The sequence below is a fragment of the Typopeltis vanoorti genome, chromosome 3, assembly GCF_054136105.1.
Source record: "Typopeltis vanoorti isolate ZY-2024b chromosome 3, IOZ_Tvanoo_1.0, whole genome shotgun sequence".
Classification (NCBI taxonomy): domain Eukaryota; kingdom Metazoa; phylum Arthropoda; class Arachnida; order Uropygi; family Thelyphonidae; genus Typopeltis; species Typopeltis vanoorti.
The window spans coordinates 151,342,864-151,361,584 of record NC_143551.1 but is presented as its reverse complement, the minus strand read 5'-3'; the positions used below and the strand labels follow the sequence as shown (position 1 = coordinate 151,361,584).

General features: G+C 37.1%; 1 protein-coding gene across 1 annotated transcript in view; it reads right to left on the bottom strand.

Annotated features, from left to right (window-relative positions):
- The window catches only part of LOC150108654 (BAI1-associated protein 3-like), a 175,549-nt gene that overhangs the window by 74,612 nt on the left and 82,216 nt on the right, over positions 1-18,721 (bottom strand). Inside the window, exon 5 of the mRNA XM_090390496.1 lies at positions 14,971-15,030. Within this exon, the coding sequence (XP_090246622.1) occupies positions 14,971-15,030 (60 nt within the window). The remainder of the gene's footprint in view (positions 1-14,970; positions 15,031-18,721) is intronic.

Sequence of the window (18,721 nt, the reverse complement as noted above, 5' to 3'; positions counted from 1 at the left end):
CTCAGAAGGCTGCCCATCTCCTCTGTGAGTCCTTGCATTTTCCTCATTCAAAAGTCCCTCAAAGTATATTTTCCATCTCTTTCTTATGTCCACATCCCTCCATAATACTCTTCCTTCAGCGTCTTTGATCTGCCTCACATGTAAGATGTCCTTTGCTGCTTTATTTCTACATTTCGCTAGTTGGTAAATTTTTCTCTGTCCTTCCTTTGTTTCTAATTGATCATACAGATCTTGATATGCCATGGCCTTCACCCTGTGCCACAACTCTCTTGGCTTCTTGCTTTCTCTCTTTGTACACCTCTCTGTCCTCTTCCACTCTTGACTCATCCCACTTCTTCTTCTTTGCCTTCCTCTTAGCTGTCACTGCCACTTGTACATTATTATTCCACCACCAACCCTCCTTCTGCTCTCTAATCTTTCCAGATGTCTCACCAAGCACCTCGATTGCACAGCTCAGGATTACTTTTTGAATTATGTTTCCACCAATCTTGTACACTTTCCAGTCCATCCGGAATCCTCTCTAACACCCTCTCCCTAAAACGATTCCTCACACTCTCCTCTTTTAAACGAAACCACTTAATTGTCTTCATCCCATGGCATCCAGAGGTTCTTATCTTCGATCTTATTTTAAAGTCTGCGCACAGCAGTCGGTGTTGCTGTGCTACTTGATCTGTTGGAATTACTTTACAATTTGTCACAACTTTAAGATGTTTTCTTCTAGTCAAAATGTAGTGTGAATTTGTGAACTGTTGTTACCACTCCTAAATGTTATCAAATGTTCTTCCCTCTTGTAGAAAAACGAGTTCACAATTGTCAAATCAAATGCTACTGCAAAGTCCACAACCCTCTCTCCTTCCTAGTTCATCATTCCCACTTCATGGCCACCATCCACCCTTTCACAGTCTCTATTCTGTCTCCCTATTTGTCCGTTCAAGTCTCCTCCGACAATCACCATCTCATTTTCTTCCAGTTCCCTCATTTCTTCATCTAACACGTTCCAGAACTCATCTTACTCCTCTGCTGTACAACCAACTTGCGGGGCATATACACATAATACAACCACCCACTCTTCTCCAAGACCCAATTTCATTCGCATGATCCTGTCGTTCCTTCTACCCACTTCCAGTACTTCACCCTTCATTCTGCCACACACCACAATTCCTACACCATTTCTTCCCTCATTATTTGCTCCAGAGTAGAACAATTTATATCCATCTCCCAGTTCCTTTGCCTTTCCCCCCCTTCCACCTTGTCTCCTGCACACATAAAATGTCCAACTTCCTCTTTCTCATCATGTCTGCCACCTCTCTTCCCCTTTCAGTCATGCTTCCAACATTCTGTGTTCCCACTCGCAACATCCTCTCCACCTGCTGGGCTCACTTCTTTAACTGCACCCGCCCTTGATGCGGTAACCCTTGTCCACTTCTCGCAGCTGTAGGGCGATGTGGCTGCGCATCGCTTAAGGGGTACGCCCTAGCCCTTATATCATTTTCTCTTTGACTCATATCATAGTTTGAGCTGGCATTGAAGTTTTACGACCGGATACCCTTCCTGACATCAACCCTCGCCATTTATCTGGGCTTGGGACTGCCACCTATTGAGGCTAGCTTGCCTTCTTCAGTGACTGCATAAGATGAAATGACCTAGCAAGATAGTAAAGACTCACCCCCTAGCCCTCGAATACTCTAATAGCTCAGGGGGAAGGTGCAAGGAGAGGAGAAAGAAGCAAAGAAAGAAGAGGAGGGACCAGTCTATAGAATAATATAACAGATGTATATTACATGAAGTAAGGCATGGTCCAGCATCTGGTACCTCAGGTTTGCCATGCCTATACTCACTAAAGTGAGCTCTTGAGGTAATGCATATACAGCAGTATACTGAGAATTTTCAAAGGCTTTTGATAGATTGTCACACCACAAGTTGGTCACTAAACTGAAGCATATGGGATTGGATAACAGACTAGTGAGTTGGATAGGAAACTGGCTCTCAGATGGGTATCAGCAAGTTGTGTATGGGGGATGCTATAAATAACTATTTACAGATGATGCAAAACTGAGAAGATCAAGCAGATGCTGTGGCCTTACAGAAGGACTTGAATATATTGTATGAATGGGCAACAGTATTTAACTGTCAGTTCAATGTTGCAAAGTGTAAGTCCTTTCTTTTAAGGACTCAAAAACTCAAACCCTACTATGCCTGCCCCCCAGAATATATGGGGTTCCGAAAATACACAAACAAAATGTTCCCCTTCGACCTACTGTAGAAGGAATTGACAGCCCCAATTACCACTTAGCCAAGAAATTAGCACAACACTCAAGGAGTTGGTAGGTCATTTCCCCTCCTACATAAAGAAGACACAACACTTTATAAACAAAATTAAAAACATAACACTAGACAAAGACGACCTATTAGTCAGTTTCGACGTTTCTGCCCTTTTTACTAATGTCCCCATCAATGACACAATTCTCCTACTACAGAAAAAATTTCCACCCGACATTACGGCCCCTCTTTGCCCACATACTACAGTCCATTTACTTCATGTGGCAAAACACATTTTACCTACAAAAAGAAGGTACAGCCATAGGTTCACCACTATTCCCCCCAATCGCTAACTTCTACATGGAAACCTTTGAGCAAAGGGCTCTTGATTCTGCCACGCTAAGACCGACAGTCTGGCTTAGATACATCGATGATGTGTTCGCAATCTGGCCGCACGGGCGACAGATGCCAAACACATTCCTTAGCCACCTGAATAAACAACACGAACGCACACAATTTACCATCGAAATCGAAAATCAAAACTTGCTCCCGTTCCTAGACACACTAGTCACACATCTTCCTTCAGGCAGTCTATTCTTCACGGTCTACCGAAAACTGACACACACTGGCCAATACATACATGCTAATTCATACCACCACCCGTCACAAAAATATGGAGTCATTAACACCCTTAAAAACAGAGCTACAACAATTTGCTCTAACCAGCAAGACCTGAAACAAGAACTAAAAATCATCAGCAACGCATTCATAAATAATGGATATAACAAAAACACTATTAATAAAATACTCCATAAAACAACAACAAAAACGAATCTAGATTACAGTAAAACTATAGCCATCCCATACATTAAAGGGTTATCAGAAAAAATCAACAGAATCCTACAACATTATAACCTTAATGCTACCTTTAAACCACCCACTAAACTTAAAACCATATTCAGCTCCTCTAAGAATCCTCTCCTCCCATTGGCACATCCTGGAGTCTATTGCATCCGCTGCACCTGTAACTTACCGTACATTGGTGAAACAGGACGGACAATCCCTATACACAAGAAAGAACACATTAGACACATTAAATATAACCATTATGGTGAAGCAGGCCTCTCAGATCATGCGCTCAACACCTTACACCATATCAACTGGAAAAGCACCCACTCTTTACACCACACAAAAACCTGGTATGAAAGGAAATCTAAGGAAGCCTGCAAAATCCTGATAAACCACCCAAATATCAACAACAAAGATGGCATGAAAATTCCAAGGCTCTGGGATGGCACACATTCAGCCCACCTAATATATAAGATCCAGCATAAGTCAGGACTCTAGCCAATATTCAGCTAGTATTAGAAACCATTCCATACCAACTGGCTGGAATGTACATGTATAATCATGATGTTAATATATGTATATAGATAGATACATAGACGTTGTTGCGCCCAATGTATTTCTACAACCAACAGATAACACTAATAATAAAACTATAGCATTGATGTTTTTTTTTCTCCCACCAGAGGTCAGGCCAACAATTGTTGTAGCGGTTGGTCAGTAACTTTAACAAACCAGTTTGATTGTAGTATAGCTTGTTTTCTGTGTATAGTTGTATGCTCCAGAAGATGATCTTGACATAAAGGTCGAAACGTCGAATGTAGATTTTAGTTATATTAAACTAAAGTTTTTATTCAAATACGGTAGTTGCCTCCATAATTTTCAAAAATGCACTTGCAAAGTGTAAGGTTTTGAAATTTGGTAGGCAACATGGGATGCAAAGTATACACTCGATGGGGAAAATTTCAGAGAAAGGTGAGGAGAAAAGAGACCTTGAAGTGATGAATTCACAACTTGTAGTGAAGTCATCAACTTCACTACTCGATAACCTAGCTGATGACTTCACAACTTGTACAATGTGACCTCTGAAGTACAGGGGTCACATTGTACAGGGATATGATTTAAGTTGGTAAAGGGTAGTTACTGAGTTAATGTGGAAGAAACTGTTCATAGAATGGGAAAAGGGGAATGATGGAAAAACAAGTTGGAAAAAAGACAGCATGAAAAAAGTGGTGGCAGACAATTATGTGTAAGACTAAGATATTCTTACACAGAACGAAGCGTTAGCTTGTGGTACTAGGAAAAATGTTCACAAAGGGGTGCAGAGAAGAAAGGATGAAAAGGATTTAAAGGAAGAGAAAGACAGTATTTTATGGTAATTTCATCATCAAAATTCTTGAAGAGTTTGATAAAATCATGTTTTCCTTGCACTAATGATGATGTGAATGATGCTATTAGAATATCCCTTACAAAGAGGAAAACAGAATTGATGGTTTTGGTTAATAGTTTTGCTAATTCTTCAAGTCATTAAATTTCTTTAATTTAATATAACCGAGTAGATTCAAGTAAATTCTCTACAGGAAGATTTGAATAGACTTTTAGCTTGGACAATGAGTGGAGTTGCAGATTTAATGTTAATAAATGCAATGTGTTACAATTTGGAATACAGAGATATAAGGCTACATATTGTATTGTTGGGGTTGTACTTCAGTTAAGTGGATGAGATTTTGGATCTTGGAGTGATGGTGGACAGTGGACTGAAGTTCCAAGAGCACATCATATGTGTTGCAAAGACTGCACATCATATAGCTGCTATGATAAAAAGTACACTGACATGTAGGGATAAGGAGGTGATGGTGCTTCTATATAAGGCATCGGTCAGACCACATATGAACTATTGTGCTCAGATTTGGTCACCTAATTTTCATTGTGATGTCGAAATACTAAAGAGGATCCAAAGATGAATAACGAAAGTGAAATTAGGACTTTGCAGTGTTGGTTATGAAGAGCATTTGAGAGAATGTGGATTATTACAGAGGTTGGTGTATAGGAGGAAAAGAGGAGATATGATAGAGACCTTCAAGTTAGTTAAGAAATTCTATCAGATTAATACAGAAGAAATTAAAGAGAGTGGATGTTAAGATGGGAAGAAAAAAGTTGTATAAAGATGTGGTGAAGAAGGGTGTGAGGAGTAGATTTTTTATGTGGAGAATTGTTAGTGAGTAGAATGCATTACTTGAGTGTTGAAAATTTATTTTTCACTAGGTTCGACTATAATAAATTTAGTTTAATCCTTTATCCCAGTGAGAGCAAACAACGTTTGTGCCTGAAAATATCTTCAGGACTGAATATAGTGTTGTACTATCTTACCTGGGTAGGTAGTGCAACACTAGGGCAACTCGTAACAAAGGTGGAGCAAGCTACCAAAATTCCCATCCCAGCATCTCCCATAATGCAAAACACATCTCCTTGTGGATATGTATACTGTTATGCATTAAGGGATTGGCCACTACCCAGACTAGTTTCGACCTTTATTGAGGTCTCTTCAGTGGGAGCCAGGCCCAGAGTTGGAGATACCAAGGCAGAAGCATTAGCAAAGTCATCTCCTCCTATAGGAGCTGCCAAACAGTGTGCCACCTTTTTGTTAAATTACTCTGGATTTAGAGAAAGATGTTGAAAGTTTATTTTTCACTTGGTCAGACTATAATAAATTTAGTTTAATCCTTTATCCCAGTGAGAGCAAACAAAGTTTGCGCCTGAAAATATCTTCAGGACTGAATATAGTGTTGTACTATCTTACCTGGGTAAGTAATGCAACACCAGGGCAACTCGTAGCAAAGGTGGAGCAAGCTACCAAAACTCCTATCCCAGCATCTCCCATAATGCAAAACACATCTCCTTGTGGATATGTATACTGTTAAGCATTAACCTCCCAAACGGCTAGGACGTCTATAGACGTCCAACTAAATCTGGATATGTTTCAGCCCACCTGTTTAAAGAACCTGGATAAGAAGTGCAATTTGACTGTCATGTCCATTAGAAAGTGTGATAAACTCTCACACTGAAGAGAATGGTTAATCAGATTATCTCGCGTTCGTAGCTGCCTTTCAGTTGCCTATAACAAGAAACACACTTCATTGTTCCATACTGGTCAACTGGATTTTAGTTATATAGGATAGACTAAAAATAGAGAAATTATTTATATTTCTGTTTTCTCTTTTTATTGTGCAATACAATTTTAATGATTGTATAATTTGTTCACTTAAAAATATTTAAGTGAACAAAGCCTTACCTTGGAGAACCAATTTAATTTTTTATTTTTTTGCACTAATTTTTTTCTAATCGCTTACTAGACAAAAGGTTTTTCTTTGTTCTCAAAGAAATTAATTCACGATAATTATTTGAAATATTCTTTTAAAAAAAGAAAAGAAAACAGGCTGCCTACGTTCCAGTTTTATATTATTTTTATTTTTGCACAAAACCTTCGAAACCGAATAATACTTCACAGATCTCCTTTAGGAGATGCTTGAGCAACTTTGCTTTATAGAGAATAACATGATATTCTTTAATCATATTACTAAATTTTTTCTTCATGTTATATAGTAATCTGCTGTTCTTTGTACTTTCACTTTCTTGATTTCCTTGTATAATTGGTCATTACAAAATGAAATTAACAGTTATGATTTAAATTTATATTTTCTGCATAATTCAGATATTTTATTCTCCAATTTTTAAAGTAAGCGATACATTTGCTTATTTTTATCATTCAAAATATGTATATCAAAATTTCATTTCCTTTCACAATAGAATTGAACTTTATTTCGCCTCTGATAGTTTAACCCCCCCCCATTGCATTACTATCACACACCCGAAAACTGCTATGAAACATACGTAGTTTTTATTTAATTCATTATTTTCCTCTAGTAATTGTTCCACATAACTTTAATTTTTCGATACTGAAACTATGTGGTGATTATTATAAATTAGCAAATTATAAATCAGACAATATACATATTATTTATGTATGTTGTCTGATATTGAGAGACCCTTTACTGGGGAAATGTTACTGCATTACAATGGATAATTACTATATGTGTCCTGAACTCACTGATTTGCTTTTACAGCATTGTACAGATAGTTATGGTACTGTAAATGCAAAAAGGCGAGATATGCCTCCAGATCTGGCTTCAGGAAAGCTATTGAAGGGGGAAATCCGAGCTTATCAGCGAGGGAAAGTCTTTGCACTACATTGGAAAGACAAAAAAGATGTTTTTCTGCTGTCTTCCCTGCACAATCCATCAATGGAATCCGTGGAGAAGCATGGTTTGAAGAAAGAAAAACCCATTGCTGTGTGTGCATACGACACTATGGGTGGAGTCGGCAGGTACGATCAGCAGCTATCATTCTACTCTGTAATGAGGAAACAGCATAAAAAATATTACAAAAAAGTGTTTGGACATGTATTAGATTTTGTTATTTGGAACAGTTTCCTCCTGCACATGAAAAAATGTTTGTCTACCATAACATATCTAGAATACAGAATAGAAATTGCGAAAGCATTGCTGCATGCACATGCGCCTTCTTCAGCAAGCAGAAAAACAGGAAATCCTGCCAGACATCTGAGGTTGAACGCTGCTAACTCCAACCATTTTCCCGAAAATCTACCACCAACGGCTAATAAAAAAAAACCTGCACGCAAATGTTATGTATGTAATAAAAAATATATCAGAAAGGAAACAAAAATCTGGTGCCCTGAGTGTAAAACTGCTTTGTGTGTTTACCCTTGCTTCAAGGTGTTCCACACTGTTCAAGAATTTTAAATTCTGAACAGTATGAAATAAAAAATGTTTGTTTTCAAGGCCATCAAAACAGTCCTTTTCAGGACTACAAATATTGATAGAGGGATACCTGAATGAACTGTTTCCTTTTCATCTTGAAGGCGAATTTTTAAGTTCTTTTTATGACACAGAATGATATTTTCGAAGGAATAAAATATGAGGAACTGGAATACTCTTTCCAGTACCTCTGGAACTGGAAAGGTAAATTATTTCACCAAAACAATAAAAAATAATGAAATAAAATCTACCCTATATATATATAAAATGATAAGCCTTTTTATGTCATGTTTTTCGAAACGTTTTGAAACTCAGAGGCTACCCTGAGTGTCGAGTCTTCAAAATTCGAGTCATCAGAATTCAGGGGCGGAACCCCCTTTCGAGTTATCACAATTGAAGGAGAACTGGCCTATTAGACCGGAACACGGGGGATTGGGCATATCCCCCCCCCCCAGTTAATAAATGAAATATATAAATAATAACGGGATCATTTTCACCTTGCCAACACTCAACGCTGATGTGATATGGGTTCCAAATTTCTTGTTTCGGAGATATATATATATATATATTACAAAGTTTTGTAATAAAAATTTCTGCTACAATGAAGTTTGATATAATCAACAATATTATTACTACCTTATTTCTGTTTCTCGTGTGGGAGAAAAATGGTAAAATGTAACTCTTATAATTATATAAGATGTTATAATGGCAAAAATAGTAAGAAAAAAGTCATTTGCACTTTCTCTTCAAAACACAAAGAAAAAACATTGTAAATTCAGCCAGTGGAAAAGAAAATACTACATATTTTTCTTCTGTTATCTGATTTTTTTTTTCTTGTAGTACAAAGAAGAAATCACTGCATATAACATGGAGTCTGCATGAGGAAAAAAATCTGGAAATTGGTTACATTATAACGAATAGAGAAATCATGTCAGAAAAATTATTCATCTAATCTCAGCAGACAACATTTTCTTCTAGATTACATATCTAAAGTAACTGAACCTTTGCTACTATTTTAGACTAAAATGCATGGGTATGTTCCCTGAGTGATTTATGTTTGTAACAGCTGTCTTGCAAATGATTTATGAAATAAATTATCTGAAATATCCACAGATTGATTAGGTCTATACTCCCCACCCCCAAAAAAAGAAGATTATGAAATGCATATGCACCTTTTCTTTGAAAATAATTCAAATCCTCTTTTTCAAGATAATTGTATGATTTAATTTCTAATTTTTGATAATAAAAGTGAAACTGATCATTATAAATTAAGCAATTATTTTTGCATAAATAATGTAGAACGAAATGTCAGTATTTCTGTTAGGATATAGGTAATCAACAATCGAAAAGGAAACAAAACATTCTTGACATATTCTGCACTACAGCCTGAGGCACTTTAGTGTTCTCCCCTTTTTTCTCAATAGCACTGAGAGTAATAAGCCTTCAACTTTTCCTCCAGCTAAGAGGATATTACCAAGTATTTATAAGACGTAGATTATTTCAGAAATAGCTTCCAGCAGCAGAAGTAATATTTAGATTTTTTAAACAAAAACAAACAAAAATAATACTACTGAACTTTCTTTTGTGTGGTATGCATATAAACAATTTTGCACGGTGAAAATATAGCATATTATTTCTAAAATTTCACATAATTTCAGCGGACAGTAGAACAGCTGGTTTTAGATTGCAAATAAATAGAACAGCATTAGAAGCTTCATGGTACAATCTGATGATTGCTGTATATCTTTTATCAAAATGGTAAAATGAAGTAATTGATTTTGAATGCTGTCTAGAAAAGCTTTTAAACCTGTATAGAAATTTAGAATAGTTATGCAATTGAGTTCCAGGAGAGGATAAGGAGGGGGGGGGGGAGAAAGCATTAGAAAATCTTCAAAATGAGCAAAAATTTTGAATCATTCCGTATATGATATTTTTCACATATTTTCAACATATCTACGAGGATATGCATTAGATATTATCGTAATATGCATAATACAAATAAATAAATAAATAAATAAAAGACGAAGGCGAAGAATCACTGCTAAAATATCATTGGATATAAATTTTTGATACCAAAAAGACACAATCGGAAACCGAGTAATGCAATTTAGCATTTTAACATTTTTTTTTTATTTTGTCTTTATGAATAACAAAAAATCGTTTCTAAAACTGAAATGTGATGATCCATATAATGATATTTGGCTAGAAATGAAAGCAAAAGGACATATTTATTTCAATAAATATTATTTAAAAATATAAATATTTGACATAATATTTTCAAACAAACATTTGAAAATTCTGAAATTCGAAAAAAAATTATTCAATTATTATATGCAAAGTGAAAGAACAATCAGTGCAACTTTTCCGGTGCACTGATTTGTAGAATAAAATACACCAAATTTACTATCACTAAATAGATTCATTGCAAAAGCTGATCAGTGGTCATTTCAGGATTGATTTTTTTTGCATATGTGAAATTCGTTTCAATTTTTGGGAAGAGACACAATAAATCATTTTACAGGCAAAAAAGGTCAAATAACTTAGGACAGTAAATGAAATTCTAAGCAACACAATAGACGTAAAGACAGGGGAACACAGAGGTCACTCAGTAACAGTTAATCCACTAATGGCTATAGAATAGCCGTAATGAGATTAACGGCGGAGGAAGGTACCAGCTCATGTCGTACGAGAAGCAGCTAAAGAATTGTCAGTACCCTTGACCATTTTGTTTAATTTGAGTCTCGGGTCTGGGTTAGTCCCGAGGGGGGGTGGAAAGAGGGGAAAATAGTTCCACTGCATAAAGGTGGTTCTAAGACTGCTGTTGTAAATTACGACCGATTAGCATATCAGGAATCATTGTCAAGGTCTTAGAGAAATTATTCAAGAAAAGAATACAGGATTGGATAGATGAAAATGGGTTATTGTATGTGGGAAAACATGGTTTTGTGAAGGGTAGATCATGCCTCAGTAACTTGCTCACGTTTTATAACACAGTGACGGCTGAACTGGATAGGGGTAATGGGTTTACAGTGATACTACTGGACCTTGCCAAGGCCTCTGACAGGATACCACATGGAACCCTAATCAGTAAACTGGAGCAGATGGGGATAGATATAGGGTTGGTGAGATGGATAGGAGGGTGGTTGAAGGAGAGATACCAGAGAGTGGTTTATTCAGGAGTAGAGTCTAAAAGACGGCTTGTGACTAGTGGTGTGCTGCAGGGCTCTGTTCTTGGACCACTGCTTTTCAATTTGTTCATCAATGTTATAGGAAAGGATGTGAGAGGAAGTGTTCACTTGTTTGCTGATGATGCAAAGTTGGGTAGAGCAATTGTGAGTGCACTGGATGTCAAAATTTTACAGGATGATTTGGATAGTTTGGAGGACTGGGCTAGGAAAAATGGATGTCAATTTAATGTGGCAAAGTGTAAGGTTATGCACTTTGGGATGAAAAGAATAGCAGTAGTATATCACATTGGTGGAACCGTACTCCAGGAGATTGATGAGGCCAGGGATTTGGAAGTATTGGAGGATAGGGAATTGAAGTTTAGGGGGCACATTGCAAAAGTGACTAAATCAGCTCATGAAATCATTTGGCTTCTGAAAAATACTTTAACATGCAGAGACAAACAAGTTGTTGTTCCTCTGTATCGAGCCTTGATAAGACCCCATCTGGACTACTGTGCCCAGTTATGGGCACCAGGGTTTCTTCGTGATGGGGAGGAAGTGGAGAGGATCCAGAGACAAGTGACCAAGATGATAGCAGGTCTGTGGAATGAACCTTATGAGAATAGGTTGAAGATTTGTGGGTTGCAGAGATTGCATGATAGGCGAAGAAGGGGTGATATGATTGAGACATTCAAATTACTGAAGGGGTTCTATAAGATTGATCCAGAAGATATTTTTTGAAAATATGACTGGTGGTGGGAGGACTAGGGGCCATGCATGGAAGCTGGGCAAGAGCACAGTTGACAAGGGTGTTAGAGCTAGGTTTTTTACTTGGAGAGTGGTGAATGAGTGGAATAAGCTTCCAGAGTCTGTTGTGGGTGCTACGACCGTGAATGAGTTCAAGGCAAGGTATGATAGATACTGTGTCAATGTCGAATAGTTGTTCTTGACATGATGTTAGGGCCTCCCTCGATGAGTCTATCAACTCCTTGGAGTTGCCCAGAACAATAATAATAATAATAATAAAAAAAGGTAATGGCATGATAAAAGGCAGAATGCCGACGAAGTTTTGATCCATGAAAAAAGCTAGGGAGAGCTGACTATATCATGCACACCAGCCGGTTGGGAGGTTAAGGGATTGGCCACTACCCAGACTAGTTTCGACCTTTATTGAGGTCTCTTCAGTGGGAGCCAGGCCCAGAGTTGGAGATACCAGGCAGAAGCAAGGTCATCTTTACCAATAGAAGTTGCCAAAAGGTTTACCACCTTTTTTTATTAAATTACTCTGGATTTAGAGAAAGATGTTGAAATGCCCGAGATGCTGGGATAGGAGTGTTGGTATCTTGCTCCACCTTTGCTACGAGTTGCCCTGGTGTTGCACTACTTACCCAGGTAAGATAGTACAACACTATATTCAGTCCTGAAGATATTTTCAGGTGCAAACTTTGTTTGCTCTCACTGGGATAAAGGATTAAACTAAATTTATTATAGTCTAACCTAGTGAAAAATAAATTTTCAACATCTTTCTCTAAATCCAGAGTAATTTAATAAAAAAAGGTGGTAAACTTTTGGCAACTTCTATAGGTAAAGATGACCTCGCTACTGCTTCTGCCTGGTATCTCCAACTCAACTCTGGGCCAGGCTCCCACTGAAGAGACCTCAATAAAGGTCGAAACTAGTCTGGGTAGTGGCCAATCCCTTAATGCATAACAGTATACATATCCACAAGGAGATGTGTTTTGCATTATGGGAGATGCTGGGATAGGAGTGTTTGTAGCTTGCTCCACCTTTGGTACGAGTTGCCGTGGTGTTGCACTGCTTACCCAGATAAGATAGTACAACACTATATTCAGTCCTGAAGATATTTTCAGGCACAAACTTTGTTTGCTATCACTGGGATAAAGGATTAAACTAAATTTATTATTACTTGAGTGTGTTGTGAGTGCAGGTAGTGCTGGTTGAGTGGGCCTCCCACAATGAGTCTGTTGACTCCATGGAGGTTACCAAATCATCATAATAATAATATATTTCTTTAATTATGTCATACAGCCAAGTATGACATAATTAAAAATTCATTGTAGCATATATATATATATATATATATATGTGATACAACAGTTTCAAGGTTTCTCAATTCAAGGTTTTTCAATATTCTACTAAGCAGGATGGCAGTCTCATACCAAGTGATAAAAATCACCTACCATCTAAATATAAATAATATAAGTAATTTAAATGCCTCTATAGCCACTTAAAAGCATATCCCAGACAATGTGCATTTCAATGGAAAAGATTTGAATTCAACTCTTGTCATGATGGGCAGAATGGACTTTTTATAGGTTTTCAACTGAAGGTGAGTTCGTCAATCTTATATATAAGTAGCAGGGCTTCTTCTCTCAGAAACTATAGGTTTTTCATCCTGCATACAGACCAACTGGTTACAGAACTCATTCAAATAACAGATGGCAGCAGATGACACAATGTGTGGTTGGTGTTTTATTAGTGAGCAGTAGATGGTCAGTTGTGTGATATATAGTGCCTTCCTGTGATGAGCCCTAGGAGTCTATAAAGGTGTCTCACACACACACACACACTTACTGATTGCAATATATTTTTATTTAGTACCCAGCTGTAAGTCATATCTACAGAAATTACAGGAACAAAAATATGCCAAAATTCATGGCTATAAGCTTATAAGAAAATAGAGTGAGAAGAAAAGAAAATGAAGAAGAAAAAAATGAGGAAAAAAAGAGGAAAAAATAAAAAACAAAAGAAAGAATACATAACTTGAGACTACAGAGACATAAAATTAACCCCTTAACGTACCAATTAAAAATCAGAAAGCGGTCGTTTTTCTGCCAATTTTTTGGGCGAGGTGATTTGCTGGATCAAATTCATCATTATTTGAAAAATAATGAAGAATTTGTGCAAACACAAACGAAATAGCCGATACACGCCGTTGGCGACTTTTCTCGGCTGAAAGGAAATAGGCACAAGATTGTCTAGCGTCTATATTCGGTTGTATTTATATGTGAAACCAAAATTCAAAATAAATTTTGATGCAATAAACAAAAGACGTGTCACAGATATCTTTGTATGTTAAGAGGTTAAGTAAACAAAACAGTACTGACAAATTTTAGATGAACTAAGAAAGAAAACAAAATCAAAATGATATGACATACACAAAGGGAGAGAAATATACATAGACAGGAATAAAATTCATTGTCATAAAAAAAAAAAAAACACAATAGTTAAGAAGTGTAATTAAATAAGGACAATGTTATATAGATAATATCTATTGAGATAATGTCAGCTGGCTGTTACTGTGTTAATAAGATCATGCATAGTGTTGCAATTGAATTGCATTTTCTTCTAAGCTAGAACAGGCATTTTGTGAAGAAAGTGGGATCTTAGTTTATTACTATGTGTGTGTGTGTGTGTGTGTACACGTGGTGTTTTCCTTTATTATTAATAAATAATAATAATAGTAGTAGAGCCTCCATAGCTCGGTTGGTTTAGACAAAGCCCTTTTTAATTAATAATAATAATTAATATTATTATTATTATTAATAACTCACTCACCTTTAGTCTCTTTTGACTAAAGGTGAGTGAGTGGGTCTCATATGGAGGTAGAGGTTTTTTTTCACCTTGAAACTCAGGTTAATGATCCCTCAGAACAGGCAAACCAGCCTGTGAACACACGGATCTACAGTCAAAAATATATACTTAAAATCCCTCATTAGGAGTGCTCAACCAGTCCTAAGGGATGGATGATGAAAACTGGGGAATCCCACACAACAACAACAACAACAATAATGATAATTTTCAATTTTAAAACAATCATAACTAAGCTGCCATATACTTACTATCTACTTTTAGATTTGCATGATGAGCATAATCTACCAATAGTCTTCGGATGATCAGACCTAGTTGAGAGAGAGAGAGATTAAAAGAAATAACAGTAATATGAAACAGACTGAATAATGTTTTATTATTATTATTATTTCGTGACACCTCCAAGGAGTCCAAAGACTCATCGAGGGAGGACACTTACTCTACAACTTTCCATCTCCACCACTACACCGAATCTCTACCATCTCTACATCAACACCATCTACTACCCACCACCACTAGTATTTTTTTTGTCTGTAAACTGTGTGTGTTCTGAAGGGTCAATTTATCTGTATGTGGGATGAAAGATCGGCTAACTCACCTTCAATTGAAAAAATCCATATAAAGATGATTCCTACCATCACGATGAGAATCGAACTTAGGCCTTTTCCAATCAAAGGGCACAATGTACCATCATTCTTCCAATTGCGCTACAGAGGCGGTCCAATAATTATCATCATGCAATTGACTCTTGTTCACAGTTAGAATAATTTCAATTATTGTAACAAACTATTTGAAGATCCTGAGCAAAGCTTCATAATCAGAATGCTATTTTAAACCAAATTTGCTATAACCTCTATGAGTTTGCTATTGTTAGAGTTGACTGTATCTGTCTGTGATTTGATATGATCATGAGGTACTTGTTTGGAAGTGATGAAACAAGAAAAGGTCACTGCCAAAAATGAATACATGTGGAAGTATAAAGCAGGTGATTATAGGAAACCCTGTAGTTAGTTACCATCGGTACATTGGATAGATGAGTTGAGCAGAAAAGATATTGGCAATACATGGAAACTCACAAGGCAGTATCTGAAAAGCAATGTATGACTGCATACCAAGGGTTAAGTGAGTAAATAGAGTAGGAGCGAAATGGATGAAGAGCGAAATCAAGAGAAATCAAGCTTGAAAACAAAATGTTGAGGAGGTACAAGACAGGTGGTGTATCAGATCCATGAAGAGTAAAAAGTGCAAGCTAGAAAGTTGAAGAGCATGATAAAGAAAGAAAAGGTGCAGTATGAGAGGAGATTTTCGGGTCAGGCCAAGGCAAACTCAAGGAAATTTTTCTGCTACATGGCAGGCAAGAGGAAGAATAATTATGGCAGATTAACATTGGTGGATAGTCATGGCAGCAGACTAACAGCCACAAAGGATATAGTGGAATTATTGAATGAGCACTTTATCAGCATATATCATAGTGGTATAAATGATCTGGTACAATATATAGAAGAGAGGCAAGTATTAGGAGAATTGGAAGTGAAAGAAACAGTGGTGTATCAGATGTTGGTTGGGTTAGATGTGAATAAGTGTGTGGGAATGGATGACATATCACCACGTATTCTTAAGGAATGTGCATGACAATTGGTTATGCCCTTGACCTGGTTATTTAAAGAACATCATGCAGTGGGTAGGGTTCCTAAGGAGTGGAAAGAAGACAAAATAGTACCACTCCACAAGCATGGTTCCAAGACAGAAGTCTCCAACTATAGGCCAGTTCTGTATAACTGCAATTGTGGTCAAGGTGTTGGAGATATTGGTAAGGAATAGAATACAGAATTGGATTGATGGACATAGCATTCTTTATGAGGATCAGCATGAATATGTAAAGGGTAGGTCCTGTTTTAGTAATTTACTTGCAATTTATGATAAGGTGAAAGTGCATTAGATAAGTGAGAATCATATACAGTGATATTCTGAGACTTTGAAAAAGTGTTTGATAGGTTACCACATGATAATTGGTGTACAAGCTGCAGAGAATGGGAATAGATAGTATATTGGTTAGATGGATCAGAGATTGGCTCTCTGAACAATACCAGCAGTTTGTGTATGATGGAGCAGTGTCTCAAAAAAGAAGGGTAACAAGTGGCATGTCCCAGGGTATGGTTCTTGGGGCCTGCTGTTTAACTTGTTTGTAAACGATATATCATGTAGAATGACTGGGGATCTTCAGTTATTTGCTGATGATGCAAAGTTGGGAAGAATTATAAGTAGCATTGCTGATGCTGAATCCCTTCAGGAAGATTTGAATAGACTTTTTACTTGGACAAAAGAATTGGGTTGTAGTTTTAATATCAATAAGTGCAAGGTGTTGCATTTTGGAGTGCAGAAATATAAGGCTGTGTACAATATCGATGGTGCCATACTGCAGGGAGTGGATGAGATTAGAGATTTGGGAGTGATGGTTGACAGTAGCCTGAAGTTTAGAGGACATATTGCTACTGTTGCAAAGGTTGCACATCATGTTGCTGCTATGATATGAAGTACTCTAACATGTAAGGATAAGAAAGTGGTTGTGCCACGGTATAAAGGCACTGGTCAGACCGCACTTGGATTATTGTGCTCAGATCTGATCACCTGGATTTCAATGTTATGTGGAGACATTGGAGTGGGTCCAGAGACGAGTGACTAAGACAATATCAGGAGTTTGGAATGCTGGCTATGAAGAGAGATCGAAGAAATGTGGATTGCAGAGTTTGGTGGATAGGAGGAAGAGAGGTGATATGATAGAGACGTTTAAGCTAGTAAGAGGATTTTAACAGATTAATCCAGGGTTGGATTATAAAAAGAGTAGAAGGTGAGAGGGGAAGAACCAGAGGCCATTCCCAGAAGTATGTAAAAGTGTGGTGAAGAAGGGTGTGAGAAGTAGATTTTTTTACATGGAAAATTGTCAGTGAATGAAATGCATTACCAGAATGCTTTGTTAATGCAAGGAGTGTTATGGATTTTAAGATTCTATATGATAAATATATTGTTAGTTGAATGAGCATCCCACAATGAGTCTGTCGACTCCATGGAGAGCGTAATAATAATATTCATATTATTATAGGATAATATGATAGTAATTAATTTCACACATTAACAAATGTGTATCAATCCAGTGATCAATAGCACAGCTAGGTTTGTGCCCTTGGAATTTATAATGTATGCATCTTTTTTTATTATTTTTAAATTTTTTTTTTATTTTTTAGTGTGACAATTTTATTAATTTATAAAATATCCTGTCACTGGCATCCTTCTGATACTACCACCCTTGGCATCTGCCCATTGCCACAACATTTCTAGACTACTGATTGTGATAAAAGGAATCCTTATCATTCTAAGGATTAATATTGTTCACCTTATGCCAATCTGCATGTGAAACTTCTCACCCACCACTATAATGTATAAATAACATATTTAATCAAGTTTCAAACATAAAAATATTTACTTCTTGAAAACTAAAAGGGGTGCTTAAGGGTCAAAGCTGTATAACTGAGAGGAGACCTCCACATAGCCTTTAAAGGAATGCGGAGAACCGACCAGGGCTTCTGACCTAATGTCCAATCCTCACCTTCTCGTGGTGCACCCTGTTGGGTATCTACTTTGATACTGAACGAACGAGGATGGGCTGGCAATTTGGGATTTAGCCGACCAAATTGTATTCTTATTGGTTAAACCAAAATAAAAAATGATGGTACAACATGACAAAATTTCATGCCGGCTGGGGCGTCGCCCGGTTAAACAAGGCCCCCGTTGTTTTTGCCAGGGAACCAGGGCGAACAGCGAAAAGTCAGCTACTGGAACAAATCTGAAAACAAACCCCAACTCAACATCACCAGAGTTAAAGATCGGTACTATCAACGTAAGAAGCCTGAATGGCAAAGAAATGGAGCTAGCTGAGGAATTAGATAAGTACCAGATCGACATAATAGGGGTGACTGAAACAAAAAAGACCAAAACTGGTGAGAT